Source organism: Zea mays, chromosome 8 (assembly GCF_902167145.1).
Source record: "Zea mays cultivar B73 chromosome 8, Zm-B73-REFERENCE-NAM-5.0, whole genome shotgun sequence".
Lineage (NCBI taxonomy): Eukaryota > Viridiplantae > Streptophyta > Magnoliopsida > Poales > Poaceae > Zea > Zea mays.
Genome location: NC_050103.1, coordinates 800,961 through 823,838, shown reverse-complemented (window position 1 = coordinate 823,838; position 22,878 = coordinate 800,961). Strand labels below are relative to the sequence as shown.

The following is a 22,878-nucleotide window of genomic DNA, read 5'->3' as shown; positions in this document are numbered from 1 at the left end:
AGTATTTAGTTAAAATTGATTTTTGAATTAAGATGGTGTAGAAGCTTAATTTCATTCAGCAGAATATGGCAATGTTCCATTTCCATTTTCAGCAATGTCAGAACAATGGCCCTTTCCTGAATTCTGATGAATGTTCGACCTTACATTATAACTATCACTGAATCACCTGGTCGCATACTAATATGGACATTTTCTGCACGGTTCAAATGAAAAAAATACTCACTTTAGTTGGAATGTTGTATACATCAGTAACTTGGTGCTTATATCCTGTATTAAGGTTCAGTATTGTCTTTGCCACAGGGAAGAAAGTTGGTAGGTCTAAGGAGTTGTTGAAGCCAGATGAGGTTATAGAGCAAGTGGACTCTAGGACAGTTGCTGCATCACCGCTTCCTTACAATGTAAAACTGGAGGAAGTCGAATCTTTTTTTGCTCAGTGTGGCAAGGTATGCTATATGTCTTTTAGCACTGATTGTTGCACCTAAAAGTAAGGGGTAAAAAACTACAACCATCACAGGTGTCAGCAGAACTTATGCAAATAGGAAACTGATATATAAGATAGATAAAGTTTCCTATTGCTATTAGACATTCAATATTGTTATGATTGATAATAGCGATAGGTTCCCTCATCAACCAGGGGTTGTTTCTGTGGCAGCAGGCTTTGACCATGCTGGTCTTTTGAGAACTTTGATTTGTTCTTGGTTGATCCCTAAACAAAGACTCGGCTGCGTTTATAAGAGAGGTCATCTAGCTAACTTAGGGAACTAGGAAACTGACCTCTAGATTTTCCTAATACGAACTGACTAGATAACTAACCTAACCTAACTTATGTCTTTCCATAAAAGTAATGTAGAGAATAATTCTTTGAGCTAGAAATGTACTGTATGAACTCACATCCTTGACGTTATGCATCTGAGGTTAATATGATAAATTGGTGTCTTAGGCCATTACCATTCGAATACTAGATGTTCATTGGTCTTGCCATGGAACCTCAACGTGTAGGGGACGCGGACGGAGAATCCCGCTCCGCAGCGGCCCAATCAGCCCCGCCCCCGCGCGCGGAGACCCACGGGACGAACCAGCGGTCGTGCGGAGAAGTACGAGCATTGCTACAGCTCGGAGACCCATTGGGATGGTTGCCGCTGCGGAGACCCATTGGGATGGTTGCCGCTGCTAGGTGGATTGCAAAGCTCTCAGGGCCTTGTCTGGCACAAGCATTGCAGATGTACCCAGACTTCAAAATAAAGGTTTGAGTTATTTCATAGCCATTTTCTTTCTCTTTGATGCTAGAGTATGAGCATTGCTACAGCATAACCTTTTTATGACTTATGATGCATCATAACTATGTTTACATGTTTCTTTCAAAGTGTTGCAATTGATGGGTGTTCATGGCAATTAGCAAATCTATTTAGGTTGTTGGACATTCACTGGGAGGTGGTACAGCTGCTCTGTTGACATACGTTCTGAGGGAACAGAAGGAGTTTGCCTCTACTACTTGTCTGGCATTTGCTCCAGGTTTCTATGCTATGCTTTTTTTTCTCTTTTAGAACCTTAATTTCTCAATCAAACCATGAAAACGATGTGTGCATGGCATTTTCTCTCTCTTTTCATTACCATATATACTTGCTTGTCTTATGTTTTTATACTCACAGGGGCAGGTTGGTATAGTAGATAGTACATACTGCTTGTGAACTTGTGATTGGTTCTGGAACTCTATTCATAAAATCCAAATGTTAGTACACAGTAGTTAAGTCCTTAGCTGATATTATGATTGGAACTGTTATACGTTTTGCAACCTAAGTTCAATGTTTCTATCATACTAGAATCTTTGATAAGCTTAAATTCCATTTAACTATGTAGAAATATTAAGGAGTATATATTTTCTTAGAAAATGTTTTGTTCTGCAGCTGCATGTATGACATGGAAACTGGCAGAGTCAGGAGTGCATTTTATCACTACAGTCATCAACGGAGCTGATCTGGTTCCAACATTTTCTGCTGCGTTAGTAGACGATCTTGGTTCAGAGGTTTCTTACTGATATTCCTGACTTTGTTAATCCCATATTATAAAGTGTGCTTTTTAGAAATTTGTTAGTGCACACGCATTGACTGTACTTCTTTTGTAAGAACATGAGATGATGACAACCCTTCGTAACAGGTTACAGCGTCAGCTTGGCTAAATGATTTCCGCCACCAAATTGAACAAACCAGAATCCTAAGCACTTTTTATCGTTCTGCGTCAGCCTTGGGATCCCGGCTTCCATTTATGGCAAATGCTAAAGCAAGAGTAGCTGGTGCTGGCGCCATCTTAAGACCTGTATCTACTGGGACACATGTTACTTTCAAAGCTTCATTTGTTACACCATCTTCAGGAAGCTTAGTTGTATTTGAGTTTTAAACACCTGCTGCATTGTCCATGGCTTCCAGTGATAATATTCTTATGGTCAGGTTTTAATGAGGAGAGCTCGCAGTGTAGCACAGGCAGCATGGACAAGACCAGCACTGCAACTGTCTTCATGGACTTGTATTGGGCCAAGACGGCGAAACAATATATCTACCTCAACTGTCACATCAGAGGAAATAATAACATCTACAGGCGGTGGATCTGAATCCACTTCATTGTTGACTGAAACCACTGCAGGAACCACAAAGACAGTTACAATTCTGGTTTGATCATTCTTTCAAGTAGCATATGCTCTGTTCAAGTTTGGGGTTTAAATCTGCTTTAATTCCAACAGTATAATTCCCTGTTAAAAAATTTCAAATAGATGAGTATAATTCCCTTTAGCTAGGTTTTCTGCTTTCTAACTATATTTCAGCATCCACCATAGCTGCACACTTATACACACAGTACCTTCTCCAGCATGGGAATTGAATTTCCATGTCCCATCTTCTTCGTGTACTTGATCAGTAGTAGTCTCAGCATACTGGGAACAAAAGGTTTGTGGGTGGCATTTAGAGATAAGTTGCTTCACATGAACTTTTCTTTATGGGATTTTATTATGTCATTCTTGTTTTTTGTAATGACTACTTGAAATTGGTTTCTTTTAGGGTCGTATACTTATTCTGTAATTTCCAAAATATCAGATGTTGATGAGATGTGAATGGCGGACCTCTGCTTTAGGAGGTGCAGAACTGGCGCTCCAATGTAGAGACGCAGGTCAAGACATGCCAGAATGTGAGTTCTCTGCTCTGCCCTTTTTCACTCACCTTGGAAATTCAAGGCTGTGCTTGTAGTAATGAACACCCCATACCACCGGTGAATTGAATTGTGTTGCTTACAGGAACTCCAGGGTCTCAAGAAAGGACTTGACTCTAAAGTGGAACAACTGAAATCGGTGCACCCTTCCATTTTGTCGACTTCTATTCCTTTTTACCTTTGATCTGGTCTCTAGCAGGAGCAGCACACCATCCTGTCATTTTGCTCGTAGGAAAATGAAGGCGATTAGGTATACGGTACAGGAAAAGAAGGGCAATCTACCTGCACAAAATACGACTTTAGGGCTTGTTTGGGACAAAGGGTAAGGGAGGGGATTGAGGAGGCTATAATCCTTCACTATCTATTACTACTCTATAAGACAGCAAGGAGGGCGTCCACAGTTGTCGTGCCCCCGCTCCCGCACATCGCGCCGCCCCATCTTCCCCGACTGTCGTCCCGCCGCAGAAATCTCGCCCGCCCCTCCCCCCTCGCCCGCACGTGGACCCGCCTCTCCTCGCCGTGATCTCCACTTCTAGCAATGACGTCCGCGCAATCCACTCCCCCCGATCTGTCTCACCTCCATGGAAGTATTCGATCTGCCGCTCCCAAATCTCTCCCTGGAATGTCGATCCGCGTGATCCACTCCCCCGATCTGCCTCACCTACATGAAGTACCCGATTTGTCGCTCCCAATCTCTGCATCGCGTGGACGCCTTCCATGGAGTCTCTGTACGTATGCGCGATTTACTCCCCCTCCCCCCGATCTGCCGCTCCCAATATCTCCCTGGAAGACCGATCTGCATGGTGTGGACGCTCCATGGAGTCCCCACCCCGCAACCCCGCTCCGTGCTGTGCGGCGACGCGATCCTTGCCGACCTTCGCGAGCCAGCGCCGCGCCGGCTCATGGAGTGGGACATCTAGCAGCCGAAGAAGAAGTTCAAGAGGGGCGGCAGACGCTCGTTCGCTGCGTAAGACGATGAGGACTTCAAAGCCGACTCCAGCGATTTGGATTTGGAGCTCACAGAAGGGGCTGACTCCAGAAGGGCTTTCTCCAGAGGTATTAGCTCAAGCTTATTTTCTATGGTGGTATACGTATTTTTGCGTTTGATTGTTGCAGACGATTAGAATCTACGAGTTGGTTGGGGTGCCGCCGCCGCCGCAGGGAACCCCTCGCTGGCGGGTCTGGTCGAGTCCGGTGCGCTTGTACGCGTATCGTGGCGGCAGTTTGGCCCTGTCCCGGCGTGGTGGCGGCAGTTTGGCCCTGTCCCGGCGTGGTGGCCGCTAAACTTCATGGAGCTCGAGGACGTGTGGATCCTCGGCACCTCGCACCTCTCCGCGTCCTCCACACCGTCAAAGGAAAAGATCATCGTGTAATTGAGTTGTCTGCTGCCAAATTTTTACTATCATCAGTGGTTACTTTCTTTCTTCTACTTGAAATTACTCGTGTCGTTTAGTGTTGGTGTAAGCCAATGCCTGTAAATGACTTCGTAGTCAGAACTGATCTTTTTTGTTTGTTTAGTGTTTACTGGGTGCAACTGTTTGCTTCATGTTCCACAAATTGAACTGACAAACCTATCATCTGTTTGTGCTGCTGCATCGGCTTTTGGTTTACAACAGTTACCAACTTTAGCAAGTTTGATTTCTCATTTATGCTGAGATAATGCTTACCTCTGTTAGTGGTGTTTTAGTGTGGTTCGTTATCCTCGCAATCCTTTAGCAAGATGGCATACATAGACTAACTGTACAGTGTCACCTAAGACAGTATGCGTGTTGAATTTTGCCTTCTAAATAGGTTTTAGATAGTTTTCGGTATGTTATTATTGATTGATTTAAGAACTGGCTTGTAACCATTTTTGGCAACTTTTGTAGCACAATTTTTTACGCTGCATGTTATGATCTTAGAAATTAGCTTGGGTCTGAGACCTGATTATTTGGATTGACTAAAAACAAGCTCATCCAGATTTACCAACTCTGATGCAGGGCCCCCTCATTGAAGAGCCTCCATCTCTGCCTGTGCCATTACGTCACTAATCAAGGTTTTGCAGAGGCAGTTAATTGCTTCCCTCAGCTCGAGGAGCTAGACATTACATTCTGCTCATTGTATGGCATCGTGTGTGAGACTGCTGGGAGAGCCTGCCCGACAACGTCGTCGTCTAGCTCTGCCGGAGCAGGCAAGGACGTGTATCCCCTTAAATGTTATGCCGCTTAAACAAATGCTGTCAAATCTTCTTCCGGGAGCGGGGCTAACAAACCACGTTGCAGAGCCCTCACTTCGGAGCTGGAATCATGTACTCGTCCAGTGCCAACGAGCCGCTTTTGAAGTCCAACATGTTCTCTCTCGGTGGCTCCAAGTTCTTAGGCGCAATCAACAGAAGCATCAACTTGGGTCAGATCAACCGATCGCTGCCTCGTGCTTACCACTTCTCATTACCCATGGGACTCACAAAGACCTGCTGATTTTGTTGGTTTCTTTGGACTGGCACAGGTGGGCAGAGCGCTCTTGCTCTCCGTCTGCTCCGCGTTGTTTTTCCTTCTAAAATTTCTACCAGTGCGAACTATCCGTTTGGAGGAGAGGTGCTTTATAATAAACTGACATGTATTTTTTCTCCATATGTTATGTGATAACATATCAACTGAATTCTACTACCATATACTGTATTTTGGTAGTTCCGAGCAACTAGGAGAGTTTCTGAAGATATTGGAAGTACAACACAAAAAGGTCAGAACCACTTTTCAATCTAACCAGATGTTTATATGTTTGGTGGTGAAGCTACAAAAATTCTAGACTATGTGGAATATTTCCCAAATTGAGTTGGTAATGGAAAGTAAAGGACTGCAGAATGTGCCGCTTCTGGTCTTGAAGGTTTCCAACATGGTTCGTCAATGGAAAGGTAGTATCGGCTTGCGAAATATATTCCTAAGCCTACAGAATGTAAGCTAAAATCACGTGCTCACTGTGTACATTTTTTTCTGGTAACAACAACTTTTTCTGAAAAGAATGAACATCCTAAATCCTTACTCTCTGTAGATAAGAAGCATCTAGAATAAAAGATATCCAATGCCTTTACTGTTTGTACGGTAGATTTTTCTTTGTCATATATCATAGTTACCTCTTGAAGTACATTTCATCAAGTTGTAGTTAGCCCTTGATGTACATTTCAGCTTTGATGTATACTAGCACAAAACAGAAAGAATCATTATGGTCGAACTACTACTATAATGAGAATTTCACATGCTACTGCTAGATTATCTTGTATGCATGGTTCTTGAGCATAGTCACATTATTTCTAAAACTAATTCTGGAGAGTATGTTTATGTGGAGTTAGAAAAAGTAATATACAAATACATATTATTCTATAGCAGCTTTATAGGTATAAAAAATTCCGTATGTTACTTCTGGTACAGACATTTTTTCTATATAATTGAACAAGCACACCTGTAACTGAATCCGTTTTGCAACTCCAAACTAAAACTGGAATGCATAATAATTGCATATACAACAACAAATATGTTATGATATATAGGAATCCAGATTCCCTGTGCAATGTAATAACATCATTAAGGCCTTGTAACAGTCAGGATAGCATCTGAGTAGTTTAAGTGTTGTCGGCCTATGTGCTCTAGACGAGAATTTTTGCTTTGTCATATAACAAATTCTAGGAACTTTTTTTTGCAAAATTATAACCATTTATCACTTATCAGGATGTTGTGTTGACACTAAACATTCTCGCCTTTCTTGGTAATAGTGTCCACTTAAGTTAGACGAACTGCCACCATTCTTTCCACTGCTCTGTTTCAACTTCCTCGCAAAAAACATAGCGACCTGCATGTGCGTTTTTCGCCATGATCTCAGTTCTCTTTAGCTCCGTCTTCCCCCTTCTTGATCTCAGCTTCAACCCTTATCTTTTGTCTCCCTGTCCATCTCCATCCCGGTGTGATCAACTTTCAAGAAGCAGTTGGGACTGGACCTTAATTTTTGCATGTCTAGAGGAAATTGCCGGTTTGGTTCGTATTGTGTAAGAATTTGAGATTTTGAGTTAGATTATAATAATTAATATGTGGTGTTCATTTTTATATAATTTATTGAAACCGTACATAGCGATATCGACCTTGTACTTCTACCAGAGTGGCTGAAGGCACTCGTGGCCCATGGGCTCCTCAGTCGTTCCTTCGTCGGTGTAGAAGGTGGCTGACGAGTAACCCAGGACACGGTGCGCGAGGAAGATAAGCCATGGTTGTTTCTGCCGATCAACAAATGACAGGCAGTGCTCGATGAACCTGTACTGCTCCGTTCCTGGCCTCCAGTCCAACTCGGTATTGGCTTACGCAGAAACGGAACATCCCGTAGTCCGTTGAGTACCTAGAATTATAAGCTGATGTTCAATGAGAGCTTCTTACAGAAAAAAGGTTGGAAAATACTGTAACTTTCTAGATGGACAGTGATGCACAGCTCAGCTCCATCAACAAATAGCTTCAATGCTGTATTTGTTAACTGCCATAAGTATTTGTTTTTGACTTTTTTGCAGGTGTCATGAGTAGTGAAATTTCAGCCATCTCAGCTTCATCAAACACCATAAAAGGTTGTTAATGTCCTCTTTTGCCTGTCTATTATTTATTTTAGTTGAACCAGAAATATCTTTGTATTTGACCACGTATATAAGCAGTAGCTTCATGTTTTATTTCATACCAGAACTGCTCACGGTTTTCTGCTGGCACGTAGAACATATTCTGAGCTGGTACCCCGCATTCACCACCTGAATCAAGATTTCCATAGAAAGATCCTGATCCAGGCCAATCTCTTTTGTGGCTACCACTGCAACCACAAATTAGTAGCATCAGAAACATATAAAAACTGTATCGTTTTATTACTTGATCTATTGTCGAATTGGAATCCTGGAGAACCTCCCAACCATGTAAGGCACAGTAGAAGCAATGGGCTCAACCTGTGCAGTGAATTGGTCGCATTGTGAAAGATAGCCATTGGCATATGAGCTGGTTTGTTGTGTTAAGTGAACCAGGCTCAAAGTCATTGGACTCATTTGAACCATCAACCTCAGTCCGTTGAGATGACTATAATGTGGTGTGGTGTGACCCATGATTGACATAAATTAAGAAGATTTGGTGGGCTTGGCTTGATGACAACATTGTTTTTTTGTGTCTGTACACGATGGCAGCAGTGCTTTCGCCTTATGTGTGCTGCTCTTCAGGTCTCTATGGATGACATCGCCCCCTCTCCCGCTATTATTAATTTAATTTGTAGCGAGACTGACATGATGATGATAAGATGACGGATCGCCATGTCAACATGGGATGCTCATCATCGAATGATTTTATCTATAATTTGCGATGTGTTTTGTGAGATGAGTCGGGCGATGGAAGTTGGTCAACATGCACCAGAGGTCGAGGCTGCTGAAGCATCAGATGAAGATGTTGAGGCCTACATCGGCAAAGCCACCGGTGGTGTGCTGATTTATCTATTACTTTTCTTAAACAACATATATAGAAATTGTCCCACTCCTGTTTACTACACAAAGATGTTAAGTGTATTGCAACACAATAAATGTTTTTATGACTAAGTTTTTAATCCAAAATATTCCGAGTTTAGTTATGTATTGGTTATTATTACTCCAGTCCAATCATGGTTATTACCTGTTTATATATCTGCCAGGATATTTACTCCTTTGGTGAACGCAGAGATGAATTGAGACAATAATGGAATGGTGACCTTCAAGGAATTCCTTTTTGCTTTTACTCAACCGAAGATTAGGCGTTCTGAATCGATCGAGCCAGCCCCTCAGGAGGCCTCCAGCAGCTCCCTCCTGTCGTGCCTCGGAAGTAGTAGCTCATGTTCTATATGTGGCGAGCTGATGGTAGAAATTACCAGGTTTGCATGCCATTGATTTTTTTGCGAGTACAAAGAGTTGGTGTTCTATGTAGTGGTGCACAAACAATTTTATAACCGACATTCCTTTTTCTTTGTTTGTTGATGTGATTAGGTTCATTCTCTTCTGTGATATGTGAAGCTCGAGTGAAAAGAAAAATTATGTGATGAGAACATAGCAGCTGAAGTTGGAATATATTGAGATGTCTATAATGTGGTGTGGTGTGACCCATGATTGACAGATTAAGAAGATTTGGTGGGCTTGGCTTGATGACAGGCGACAGCATTGTTTTTTTGGGTCTGTATACGATGGATGACATTGCCCCCTCTCCCACTATTATTAATTTAATTTGTAGCGAGACTGACATGATGATGATAAGATGACTGATCACTATGTCTGCATGGGATGCCCATCATCGAATGATTTTATCTATAATTTGTGATGTGTTTTGTCAGATGAGTCGGGCGATGGAAGTTGGTCAGCATGCACCAGAGGTTGAGGCTGCTGAAGTATCAGATGAAGATGTTGAGGCCTACATCGGCAAAGCCACCGGTGTTGTGCTGATTTATCTATTACTTTTCTTAAACAACATATATAGAAATTGTCTCACTCCTGTTTACTACACAAAGATGTTCAGTATATTGCAACACAATCAATGTTTTTATGACTAAGTTTTTAATCCAAAATATCCCGAGTTTAGTTATGCATTGGTTATTAACAAAGAATAAATATTGTTCGTTTTTTATATAATTATTGTGTACGTGCTTTGTGTGTGGCCACTGCCCGCACGCGCTAGGCTTAACTATGTAATAGAAATTGTGTTAGAATCTTTTTCTCTTTGTTTCTAATGATAAAGAAAGTAGAAGAATGCGTATACACAAGATAAAAAGACCATTCTTTATTTTTCTTAATAAATGTCTCGTGTATATCTCAACTACCAAGCACCACCACCCGATCGCTTCCTATAATAAATTTTTGCACAAATGTATATTTGAAACATGGTTGTTGGCTTTAATAAATAGGATGCACACATCTTTGTAGTTTACGCTGTATAAATGAAACCGTAGCAAAGCACGGGCACACTACTAGTTCAAAATTAAGTAGTGAGGGATTCTAGCCCCCTCAATCTACTCCATTACCTTTAATCCTAAACAAGCCCTTAGAGACAGTTAGTTTTGTGTGAAAAAAAGATCTATGTGATTACGCTCTACCGAGGCATGCTGTCGTGCAAGAAGCTGTAACGATTTTCTTGTTTTGTAGAACAATAACAATACAGAACAAGCTTGACATACACCAGACCAAACACTGAAGGTTGCAAGTGCATAAGTCCCTATTTCACACACACTCTCTCACCGCTTCTTTTCATACTTCTCCTTTGGATGTACCATTGTAATACACACACTCTCTCTCACCGCTTCTTTTCATACTTCTCCTTTGGATGTACCATTGTAATATTTAGTGTTACAGTGATATTATGCTACACGGATTTTACGTAACATAGTGATGTTTATCGTCCCGTATCTATGTTTTACACTAATATTTTACTTCCGTGGCAACGCACGGGCACACACCTAGTAAAAATAAAATGCAGCTATGCAGTGCTCCGGTGAGCCGTGGTTGCTGCGCCGCCATGGCCTACTGTCTGGCCGGCGCGGGGGCTGGGAGCGGCTGGGCGCGACGGGACTCGGCCACGGCCTTGCCTGGTCACGTAGAGCCGGGTTGGCCGCGTCGGCCGATGGAGCGGATGACGGGAGGACAACCATTGATGCAGTGCGGCGGAGAGGAAACAAGAACAAAGCAAGCTGGGAACACCGGACATTATTACCTCGCGACGTGGCCCGGACACCGGACATTCTTACGGATGACGGCGAGCACGACATGGGGGTGACGAGGGTGCGCAGCAAGGTTGAGGGAAGGGAGGAGGAGGTTTTCCTTTATGCACGCACGCACTCGAGCAGATTGTGGTGACGGTTTCAGAGATGACGGCACAGGCCGCAACTGGGGAGAGCGAGAGAGGAGATTTCAGAGATGGTGAAGATGATTGCAGCGCGGCAGGCTAGGCGCGCGTGGGCAGAGGCAGTCTGATGGGGTAAGAATAGAGATGGCAAAACGGGTCGCTCGGCCCGGGCCGGTAAAGCTCGGCCCATTTTAGGCCCGACCCATCAGACACAGTTAGAAAACCGGGTCGGGTCGTCTAAGTCTGTGGGCTCGATTTCCTATCCGAGCCCGGTCCGACCCGTTTAGTAAAAAAAGCGGGTCGAAAAATGGTCTAAGCGGACCGGTAGGCACATTTTAGTGCAAAAAAAATGAGCTTAACGGGCTTAGAGGTAAACGGACCGTGCCTAGTTTCCTGTCCGAGCCGAGCCCGCTTATTCGTGCCGGGCCGGTCCGGGCCCGTATAAAACCGGGCCGTGCCGGGCTCGGACTAGGCCCAAACAGCGGGCTTCGTGCCGGGCTCGCGGGCCTCACGCTTATTGGCCATCTATAGGTAAAAATAATTTGTTTTCTTTCTCTATATATATATATATTAGATCTTGTCGTTTTAATCCAAATTCATTAGTATTTTCCTTTTTCCAAACCAAAATACCACGAGACCATTTTGGCAAACCAAAAAACTGTGCTTCAGCAAGAGACAACACACGTATATTTAAAATAACACCTGAATTTGGTGGATATCGAAAAAATTATACCTTCTAATTCAGGATGTTACAGATAAAGCATAAGCTAAAATGGAGATGGATGAAGCAACGACGAGAGGATGAACTGACAGCGGTGTCTTCCGCTGTGGAGATCTATTGGGGCCCAGAACCGGTGGCGAGCAGCGGCTTCGGTGAATAAAATTTTTTGTGTGTTTAACCTTAGCTTTGGATACCAATGGTTAGAATCATAGGTGAGAAAAAGGAGACATAAAGTTTAATATGGAAAAACTCTCCTAATATGATGAAGAAAAAAAAACTAGAAAAAATAGATACATTATATGGTATATTGTACAGGGTACAAAGCGACCTTTTTGTATAGACAAAATAGATATATATAGAGTGATATCATGTTATTGTTATCCAACAGTTTTGCTTACCACAGACTACATAACCTTTTGCCATGGTTAAAGTAAAAAATTTCACGGAGGATGCGAACCAGCTAATTATGCCACAAACGTCCTCTCTTCTCTTCCGCCCACAAAGGATCCAAAACTAACCATGACGCATGCCATGACGCTAATTCCGCTTAGTAGGCTAACAACACGGTCTGACCCAGTTTACAGCCAATGATATCACGACACGTTATCTCCATCCCAGCCGTCCAAACCGAACCGCCTCATCTCCGCTGTCCGCTTCGGCCAACGGGACCATAAATACCTTTGCTTCCGCCAATTATTATTCGTTAAACCAACAAGATGTTGTTCGAGGCGTTCCCCTCCTCCACGCAACCTTCTCCCCTCCAGATCCAGGATTGCCGGGCTCCTTGACTCGTTACCTCGCGCGCCCTCGGTGAGCTACTTTGTTTCGATTTAGCGACAAATCAGTTTGCTTCATGTTGCGCAGGCTTAGATCTGAATGCCGGATTCTTCGTCTTACGGCTTGAATCGAGCTGGGAGGCTGTGGATCTGAGCACGGGAGGTACAACAAATCCGCGTGTATGACGAGTTGGATCGGCACCGGTTAGTCTCTGACCGCAAGATTTTGTTGTTGTGTTGGGCTGATCTGCCGCGTTGTTTTGCTTCAGGTTCTAGAGCTAGCGAAATCGCAAGGCTATTAGGGTTCCTTTCGGAGCGCGTCTGAAGCGATGATGGCTGAAGTCGGCGGTGGGATCGGGATCTTCTCTGCCCTGCTCCACTCGGGATGATGAATCTGCTGCGCTGATAATTATTGGATGAATTTCGATAATTATTAGATCTAAGAGATGCGCCGACTTGAAGAGGCGAGGTAAGGTGCAACATGTATAAGACGTGACATGCTATAGAGGCCTTTGCCATGGTGGGTGCGCTCGCATGGCAGGCCACGGTAATAAAAGAAGATATTTTTGTGTCCTGGGGGTGGAGATCGCACGGGGGATTGTTTTTTGGCCCCGGGTTCTCCTCCCTCGTGGTGTTCCGTGTCCCTATGTGCATTGGTCTTTGCGTGGTTTGCGATCTCAGCTCACCTACACGCTTCGGATTTCTGCATCTAACACGGAGATCTACAACAAAAACAAACATGGAGCTACAACGAGATTCTTAAGGTACAATCGTTAATTTACTGTAACAATTAAGTTTCTTTTCTCATCTCTGACGCCACACTTGTATCCTTATGTTCTCTCTCTGCACATTCAAAGAAACCGTTAAACCCCCATGAATAATGACATTCGACGTCCACTTTGCCCAGCTGTGTTGAATTTAATAGTTCAACAATTTCAGACTCCCATGAACTCAGTGAAACAAGCGTTACTGATGTCCTAAGTGAAATTTTATGTCGCACTTAAGATGGCGCTGCGTCTTTATTTCGTTGTATATTTTATTTTCAACAACTCCAATCTGATTATGTCGTGGCATTTCATTTGTATTTATCATGTCAATTGGGATATTTGGTCCTTGTAAGCTTTTGGCATGTTTGTTAGTTAAGCCATTGCAATTGTTGGACTTGTGGAGGGTTGCAAAATCGCAGTGATTCTACTATTCATCATGTCATCATGTGAAATCTTCTACCACGGAGCACGTCAATCGTGGCTGGGCTGATGGACGACTGTGCTGATGGAACTGATTCGTTACGTGGGTTGAAGATTTTGTGCCAAATATGCGATCTGGTTGGTTACTCCGCCCTGCTGACGTTGTTTTAGCCCAGGTGTTTCTGCTGCTCATTCCTTGCATTTTTTATGGCACTGTACATACAATTGGACAACCTAATTTTTGGCAGTTCAACTCATTTAGAAGTTAGAAGGGTTTGAGAAACATTCTCCCCTAGAAATACATGGAGGTGTATCTGATGATTGTTTTTTTTGTTACAAAGTTTCCTAGTTTAATTTGTATGATATTCTGGAAATTCATTGTGCTGTAGGGAGGATTTTCAGTAAGCGCTAGTTTGGGTTAGATATATAGATGGATTATGATAAGGGCTAGCTATATAGATTATGATAATCTATATACTGGTAAGGGCTTATGGATTGTAATAATCTATATGTCTAGCCCTTACTGAAATGTAATATAGATTATGGGTTTAGGCCTAGCTTATGGATTATATAAGCACCTATTATGTAGATTACAGTGTTTACAGATTGAAACGGTAGAATGGGCGAGTTCTGCATTTCTATTAGGACTAGTTTTTAAACTCGAATTCTTTTTGGAATTACCCTCAAATCAAACAAGCTCTTAGGGTGGTTAGGAGTGGATTGAAGAGAATTTGAGGCTAGTCAAAATTGAATAGAAAAGAATTTAATTTTCTTCAATCTTCTCTAATGCACATGCAACTGAACACGGCCTTGATTGGTGCCTCAAATTTTAGACCATATTGGCCATCATTGTATTCTATTTTTAGTAGATTATGCATATGCATATACTCAGTGGAGTTTGAAATATGAGTGAGATAGGTAATGGATATGGGAGGTGCTGGAGATATAGCATTAATACCTAAAAATTATTCTCATAAGTTAAGGCTCCTGAATGTTGATGCATGTGTAAAGGGCCGTTGGACCCTTCATTTCGGAGGAATTAGAGTGCACTTAATAAAGTAGGCTATTTAGTGTAAAATTTGATATTCCATCATTTTCAAAGTTGAAATATAAGCTTGGAGGGATAAAAATTGGTCTCTATATTTTTATACTATAATTTATAGTAAAATTTGATACTCCATTTTCCAAAGTTCAAATATAAGCTTTTCTTCAATTCATTAAGTGGAGGGATAAAATTTGGTTTCTATATTTTTATACTACAATTTATAATAACGCTCCAACTAAGGGCCTATGTGGTTCTTGGTGTTAAAATTTAGCACTACATTTTTAACACTTAGATTGAAATATGAGTGTTAAAAGGTGCTACAAGTGAAGTGCTAAATTTTAGCATCTAATAGAACTTTAGCTCCAAAGTGTGCTAACCTTTAGTACTTGTTAAAGTTTAGCATATAACATCCAAGCATGTCTTCAGTATTTCCTCTATATAGCCAACAATAGTATAAAGTAGTTTCTCTATATTGCCAACAACAGTACAATATGTATATTCTGCATAAAACTATTGTCTTGATTGATAAGTGCTTAAATTATGTTTAACTCACTTGGAAGCCAAAAAAAGAGTATCCCAGTTCTTAATTTTGTGCTAGAGTTTTTTTTGTATATATAAGAATGATATGCACTGGATATTATAGGCTCGGAATTTGCTGTCAGATTTTATATTACTCATCAAAGAAGACATGACAACTCTATGCAAAATAAACGTCTCAAATAAACTGATTTCTGCAAAAAAAAATGAACATTAAAATGACCTAGTTTTCCAAAGCTAAACGTCATTTTGCTGGATGTTGTAGTGTAGATCTCAGAGTCTGCTTGTTGAGATGTGGATCTTTCCTCATCACGGTGAGGTCCTCCGTTGACTAGTAGCGTATGCGTTGCTGCGTGCTGTCTCGGATGGATGGTGGTTCAATTCCACCAAGATTCTTTACTTAAAATTTCTGCTCAGTAGAGATCCTACCATGCAATCGATTGCTTCAAGATGTTTTTCTTTTTTCTTAGAGACATTATTCGTTTTAGTATTTTAGTAGATTATTTAACGGATGATATATTTGGTGCACATAGAAGTTTAGTGCATATGGTGTATATATTAAATCATCACCATCCATCTTGGATCTAACGTCTCTGGTTGGTTATTTCAATTTATAAATAACAACCTTCCACTACTACATCCCACCACGTCGAAGGGTGTTCTTAGTAAAATATATCAACGTTAGATCTAAAATGAGTGATGCTGATTTAATATGTGCATCATGTGCAATAGATATGTTTTCTATTTAACGTATGTCATGGTTGTGTCACTTTATTCAGCATATTATAATGCAGGGTAGGTACGTTCAACCGTAGTGACAGATAAAGAAGTATGCAATTAGGTAGAATGTAGTTGGTATATGATATAGCTATTTGTAATTTATAATGCTTGCGTGTACATCTGTATGTTTAGGTATGGCTACATGAATAGTGGCTTTGGGTGTGTTTGTGGCTTTAGATGTCGTGACACTGCATCCTTTTGACTGTAATGTCATCTATCACATTTAGTATGATTAACAAAAGCATTATCTTGATTGTCCTATATCATGTGGTCATCCTAATCAGAGACACGTGACACTGAGGCCATACGCTTTGGGTCGTCACACGCTAGGCTGGGACCATTCCATCTGAAGGGCGTCTTCATTCGGGGTCGTTCCACCTTGAGAGTGTTCGGAGAAAACAACTAGAGAGACATCTTGATTTGATTGAGCTAGAGATTTCTTCCTAGCTAGGAGGCCCACGAAGTATGGAGAACCTTGAAGGTGAGGGATCTAGAGGCCTGGAGAGCCACAAGATTAGGTCGAGCAACAAGGGGCTTCTACCCCAATCCTAGAGCGGAGACCCAGAGGGTCATAGGATCTGATTGTAATATATCATGATTTTTTAGGGCATGGGGCCTTGGGTGCATGGATCTACACAATCGGGTCCATTATGGTTTCCTTCTACTAAATGGACCTTAGAAGGCATACTGCCAATATCCAGGAGAATACACATCCTAGACGTTGATAACAATATATATATAAAGAAATTAATATATCTTATAATTTATAAATTTTTATAGTTTAGAATAGGGAACTTATTTTATAATAAATTCACATGTTTCTTTCATTTATATAAGTGGCTTTTCAATTTATAAGTAAACGTATTTGTTCCTTTTCTAATCTAAGTTGTTTTTTATTTAGTGGGTCTTTTATCAAATGATAACTTACACTAAATTTTTGTCTTTATCTCAGGAATTGATTTTTTCATATAATCTAGTTATCTTTAAAAGTAGAATTTATTTAGTAAAAAATCGGACATCCTAGGAGCATTAAAATTTATAAATGTTTGTATGAAGCTAAATCTATAAAATTGTTTCCCCAAATACCACTAGGGTGCTAATCTACACAAACACCTACCAAGTCAAGACAATGCTTGAACTTGGTATTAGATAATGACTTTGTAAGCATGTCTATAGGATTTTCATCTGTATGTATCTTGTCCACTTTAATCTTGCATTCAGCAACAATATCACGGATGAAGTGGTACTTGATATCAATGTGCATGGCCTTGAATTGATATATGTCATTCTTAGTCAGATAAATAGAACTATGACTATCACAATAAACCTTAATGGCATCCTGAGGAACACCAAGTTCAGAAATAAAACCTCGCATCCAAATAGATTCTTTAACCCCTTCAGTAGCTAAGACATATTCTACTTCAGTAGTGGAAAGAGCAGTAACAGATTGAAGTGAAGCCCTCTAACTCACTATAGAACCGTATAATGAAAAAATATAGCCAGATATGAAGCGTCTCTTATCAAGATCTCTAGCAAAATCAGAATCAAGAAATCCCATAACACCAATTTCCTTCACTGAATTCTTATCAAACAATAATCCAAAATGAGAAGTATCTTTCAAGTAGCGAAGAATCAACTTTACTGCATTCTAATATTCTTTACCAGGATTGTGCATAAATCTGCTAACAACACTGACAACATGAGCCAAATCGGGTCTTGTACAAATCATAGCATACATGAGATTCCCAACATCATTAGAATACAGTATGTGAGACATGTGTTCTTTCTCATCTTCAGTAACAGAACATTGCCTTGATGACAATTTAAAATGTGAAGAAAATGGTGTAGCAACGGATTTGCAATTATTGAGATTATACTTTTCAAGAACTTTCTCAATATAACTTTTCTGAGATAGAAAACGAGTACCAACACGACGATCACGCTAAATTTCCATCCTAAGAATTTTCGTTGCTCGTCCAAGATCTTTGATATCAAATTCATGACTAAGTTGAACATTCAATTCAACAATCAGTGATTTACCATGAGAAGCAATCATAAAGTTTAGGAGGATGACTAAGGAATTGTTTGAATGCACTAGAGTAATAGTGAGTTGACTAAAAAATTGCTAGTAGAATTAGCTATCTAACAAATAGCTAGCTTCCTATAAGCTAATTTGCTAAAAGTAGCTAATAGCTGAACTATTAGCTAAACTATTTACATGTCTTTAACTAATTTTAGTTCCTAACTATTAACTCCATTCATTCTAACAGAGTCTAAAGGAACCAAACACCCCCTAAGTCTCCATAGTCTCGCCTTTCTAACTTAATTATAATAATGCACATATATTTTACGTATTTGAGAAAAACTTTGTATTTTTCTCTTTAAGTTTTACGATTCCAAAGAAGGCCTATACAGAATAGATCTTTGTAACCGTAAACCAAATTCATCGTGACATTTTTGGAAGTTCGATGATGTAAATTTTGGTTGCATACAAAAAATTTAAAACAACATGTGTTTGGTTCTCGTACAAGTAGAGACAAGCTTGCATGAGTCTAGCTAGTATTGGTAGAAACAGGGTGAGTTCATTTGGATCCTTTTGTTTGATTGCTTGTATAGGCTCGTGCAGACTAGACATAGACTTTGTTTGGTTGGTTGCACTGAAATGTGTATTATAGAAGGGTGCATAAATGAATCTTTAAATATTATATATTATAAGTGGTCTAGTTTTGTTCAAAAATGTGTATTATATATTATAAGTTGCACTTAAATGTGTATTATAGAAAGGGTGTATTATATATGATTAAATCTTTTAATTGGAAGATATAATAAAAAAGAACCTCAAGAACCGTCTCGTTTTTGTGTGCCTTTACTTGCTCGGCTGCATCTGATCGGAGTCTGGCTCAGCTGTTATTCTTACATCCATCGAGACTGCATGCGTGAATGACACAACCAAACAAAGTGTGCTTTAATACTCCATGGATGCAACTGCATGGATGCATCTGGCAACCAATCATGCGGAAACATACTCCCACGGTCCTCCCCAAAACAAACTGTGTTTTAAAATTCTAGGAGCACATATAACGGTCCACCAGAATACTTCTAGAGCAAAATTGTCTAGGCTTAGCTCCATTCAATTTCCTTATGTAGTACTTGTGCTTCTTGTAGATGTCCCATAATAGTTGTAATTCACTATTGTTGCATGCGACTATCGAATATGCTTCATTAGTACATGGTTTTCATTTCAATTACTTCTAGCTATGTTACTCATTCAGTTGCATCGTCTTATTTTGTAGAGATACTCATGTTGTTCTTGGCCTTTGAGGTTGGACACCATAGAAGAAGGAGATGCTTGACGTGTCCAAGAGTCCTCATCTCATTAAGGGCTAGTTTGGAAACTCATACCCCCTCTAGAATTGGAGAGGATTTGAGTTTCCAAACTAGTTTATCGATGTTTTAAACTAGTACCAACGAGTAAATTTGTGTATGCCCGTTCTGGATCCAGATGGTGTGCTCAGTGTGCGCAAGATTTATATTGGTCGGTAGAACGTCCCTACTTCCAGTCTTTACTGGCTTGCGGTACCGACACCTGGTTGTTCGTAGTAGGGTTACAAGCTAGAGAGAGGGGGAAGAGTTCCAAGTCTTATTCTACTAAAGGATCTATGTATCAAGTGTTGGTTCTCGGGTTCAGTCTCCCCTTTTGTCAGGCCGATCCTCCTCCTTTTATAGACCAAGGAGAGGACCGATTATAGATGGCTTCTCTTGGAAGTGATTGTTGCGAAATGGTCATCCCTCAGTAAACACCTCCCTGTGTCGTTACATGTTCCGTATAACAATCCATCGTGCCCTTTCAATACTGTTGGTGAAGCATGCTGACAACGGGAGTCCGAGCGTCATCATTACTCTGCCTGTCTGCATATGCCCAAACCGACCCCTGGCCTTCATAGCATGTTCTCCTGTTAGGGATGAAAATGGACGGAAACGAACGGAAAACCCCTTTCCCGTTTCCGTATCCGCATTTATCTTCGGAAATGGGATCGGGTCCAGAATAGTCGGGAATGGAAACAGGAGTGGGATAAACGGAATTGCGAAAACGAACAGAAACAGAAATACTAACGAAAACTCATAATTTAATACAAATAGAAATGATATTGATGTTTAACTAGTGATTAATTGGAAGGACAATAACATAAAACAAATAGATATAGAGAGGCAACATTCTATTGTTGTTTGGTTGCTAATAGTGTACATTTAGCTACATCATATGTTGTGTAAGATTTTAGACCACTTGTCATTGAAAAGAACTGATGGTTACAATGACCACTTATGCTATAATTTGTTACCTAAAGACACAAGGCTTTAGTTTATTTACTGATGCATATTAGGCTTGCTCCATATTTGTTAAATACGGAATAAATACGGGTTCAATCCGGATAAAAACGGGATCCCACAAAAACGGATGGAATAAACCCTCTCTCGTTTCTGTCCCGTTTCCATATTTTTCCGTAAATACGGAAACGATCGTGTCAAATGCAGAAAACGGTATAGGTCAGGACGAGATTTTACCCGTCCATTTTCAACCCCGGGACGAGATTTTACCCGTCCGTTTTCAACCCTACCTCCTGTCTTCCCTTTGTTGTCTTGTGTGCTGCGTAGGGCATCGAAGGACTCAGGCCTAGGGCCCGTAGATTACGAGTGGAGCTTAGGCCTAGGACCCATAGGTCATAAGTGGAGTTCAAACCTAGAACACGTAGACCATTGAGTGGGAGGCGGGTCGACTCTCTTCCATGCCAAGGCTCAGCGTCAGGCGCAGTTAATGCGACGCGCACACTATTGATGACGAGAGCGGTCCTTCGATCAGACACCAAATCCACTTGAGTGGCTCCCTAACGCCTCGTCTGACCCCGATCTAGGTTGCGCCTCAACCGACCACATGCGCGGTGTGGGGGTCATATGGGGGCATATTTACCCAAGAAGGTTCCTTCCCATAGCCTTTCTGACTTGTGGGCCCTTTAAGACCCGGGGATCCGCTCTCCGAGACTAACCCTAAAGGTGATGATCCCAAGGATGGAGATTGCATGTCAACGCGAGGGGAGTCACTGGAGGAGGCCAAGATGGCTAAGGGGTGTTTGGTTCCCACCTCATAAACTTTAGTCACTTTTAGTCCCTAAACTGCCAAACAATATGACTCAATGAGGCCTCGCAATTAGAAATTATTGGGACTAAAATTAGTCCATAAGTTTAGGAGGATGACTAAGGGTACGTTTGAATGCACTAGAGCTAATAGTGAGTTGACTAAAAAAATTGCTAGTGGAATTAGCTAGCTAACAAATAGCTAGCTTACTATTAGGTAAAATATTTACATGTTTTTTAACTAATTTTAGTAGCTAACTATTAACTCTATTTATTCTAACAGACTCTAAAGGAACCAAACACCCACTAAGAGCTAGTTTGGCAACCTTATTTTCCCAAGCGAAAATGAACTAATTTTTCTTGGGAAAATTAAAATCCATTGGGAAAATGAGGTTCCCAAACTAGCCCTAAGTCTCCATATTCTCGTCCTTCTAACTTAATTATAATAATACACATATATTTTACGTAAAAACTTTGTATTTTTCTCTTTAAGTTTTACGATTCCAAAGAAGGCCTACACAGAATAGATCTTTGTAACCGTAAACCAAATTCATTGTGACATTTTTGGAAGTTCGATGATGTAAAATTTGGTTACATACAAAAACTTAAAAACAAACCATGTGTTTGGTTCCCGTACAAGTCAGATAAGCTTGCATGAGACTAGCTAGTATTGGTAGAAATATGGCGAGTTCATGCGGATCCTTTTGTTGGATTGCTTGTATAGAGTCGTGCAGACTAGACATAGATTTTGTTTGGTTGGTTGCACTAAAATATGTATTATAGAAAGGTACATAAATAATTCTTCAAATATTATATATTATAAATGATCTAGTTTTGTTCAAAAAATATATATTATATATTATAAGTTGCACTGAAATGTGTATTAGAGAAGGGTGTATTATATATGATTAAATCTTTTAGTTAGAAGATATAACAAAAAGAATCTCAAGAAGCGTCTCGTTTTTGTGTGCCTTTACTTGCTTGGCTGCATGCCCTGAGCCTGCACGCGCGTGAACACTCGGCTCGGCTGGAGCATCTGACCGAAGTCTGGCTCAGCTGTTCTTTTTGCGTCCACCGAGACTGCATGCGTAAATGCCACAACCAAATAAAGTATGCTTTAATACTCCACGGATACAACTGCATAAATACATCCGAGAACCAATCATGTGGAAACATAGTCCCATGCCCCCTCCCCCTAAAAAATCCTTGTAGAAGGTAGCGCAAAATCCTTTTTGTATAACTCATAGCCAGTCGTGATTTTGTTTACAGCTACAAGGGAGTATATAAATTTGAGATGGATGCACTTGCTATTAGGGTGACACGTTGAGCGTTATAATATTTTATGTTATTATGAACAAAACTAAGATGAGTAGACCGTGAACAATAGCGTACATGTTGCTAAGACTAATAATGAGGTGTTTATTTTCCGGAGACTAATTTTTAGTTCCTCCATTTTATTCCATTTTAGTTTTTAAATTCAAATACGAAAAATAAAATTTTATTTTAGTTTCCGTATATAGCAATTTGGTGACTAAAATAAAATAAAATAAGAGGAATAAAAATTAGCGCCTAGAAACCAAACGGCCCTAAGAGTACCACCATTCCTAATGGATGACAGTTATAAGGTCCCCCTTATGATTTCCATTTGACATATTATGGAATGCAAATG

General features: G+C 40.7%; 1 protein-coding gene and 2 long non-coding RNA genes across 4 annotated transcripts; all 3 read left to right on the top strand.

Annotated features, from left to right (window-relative positions):
• The first annotated feature begins 1,152 nt into the window (after window positions 1-1,152).
• Window positions 1,153-2,014, top strand: LOC103634638 (uncharacterized). The gene is made up of 3 exons (XR_556828.3): window positions 1,153-1,244; window positions 1,410-1,512; window positions 1,905-2,014. It is a non-coding gene; the product is annotated as an uncharacterized lncRNA (long non-coding RNA).
• Window positions 2,015-3,574: 1,560 nt separating this feature from the next.
• LOC109939347 (uncharacterized) lies at window positions 3,575-9,779 on the top strand. 2 transcript variants are annotated; one of them, XR_002264569.3, is made up of 6 exons: window positions 3,575-4,564; window positions 5,175-5,580; window positions 5,680-5,768; window positions 5,862-9,078; window positions 9,191-9,373; window positions 9,532-9,779. It is a non-coding gene; the product is annotated as an uncharacterized lncRNA (long non-coding RNA). The 2 variants fall into 2 exon arrangements; XR_002749066.2 differs by having other exon boundaries at window positions 5,175-5,768.
• Window positions 9,780-12,459: 2,680 nt separating this feature from the next.
• On the top strand, window positions 12,460-14,090 carry LOC111255646 (uncharacterized). Its single transcript, NM_001356980.1, has one exon. The coding sequence runs from the start codon at window positions 13,048-13,050 to the stop codon at window positions 13,291-13,293; it is 246 nt and encodes an 81-aa protein (NP_001343909.1). The 5' UTR covers window positions 12,460-13,047; the 3' UTR covers window positions 13,294-14,090.
• Window positions 14,091-22,878: the final 8,788 nt, after the last annotated feature.

Bases quoted from the DNA above. Each gene is read 5' to 3' on its own strand.
- LOC111255646 (NM_001356980.1), top strand. From the start codon at position 13,048: ATGGTGGGTGCGCTCGCATGGCAGGCCACGGTAATAAAAGAAGATATT.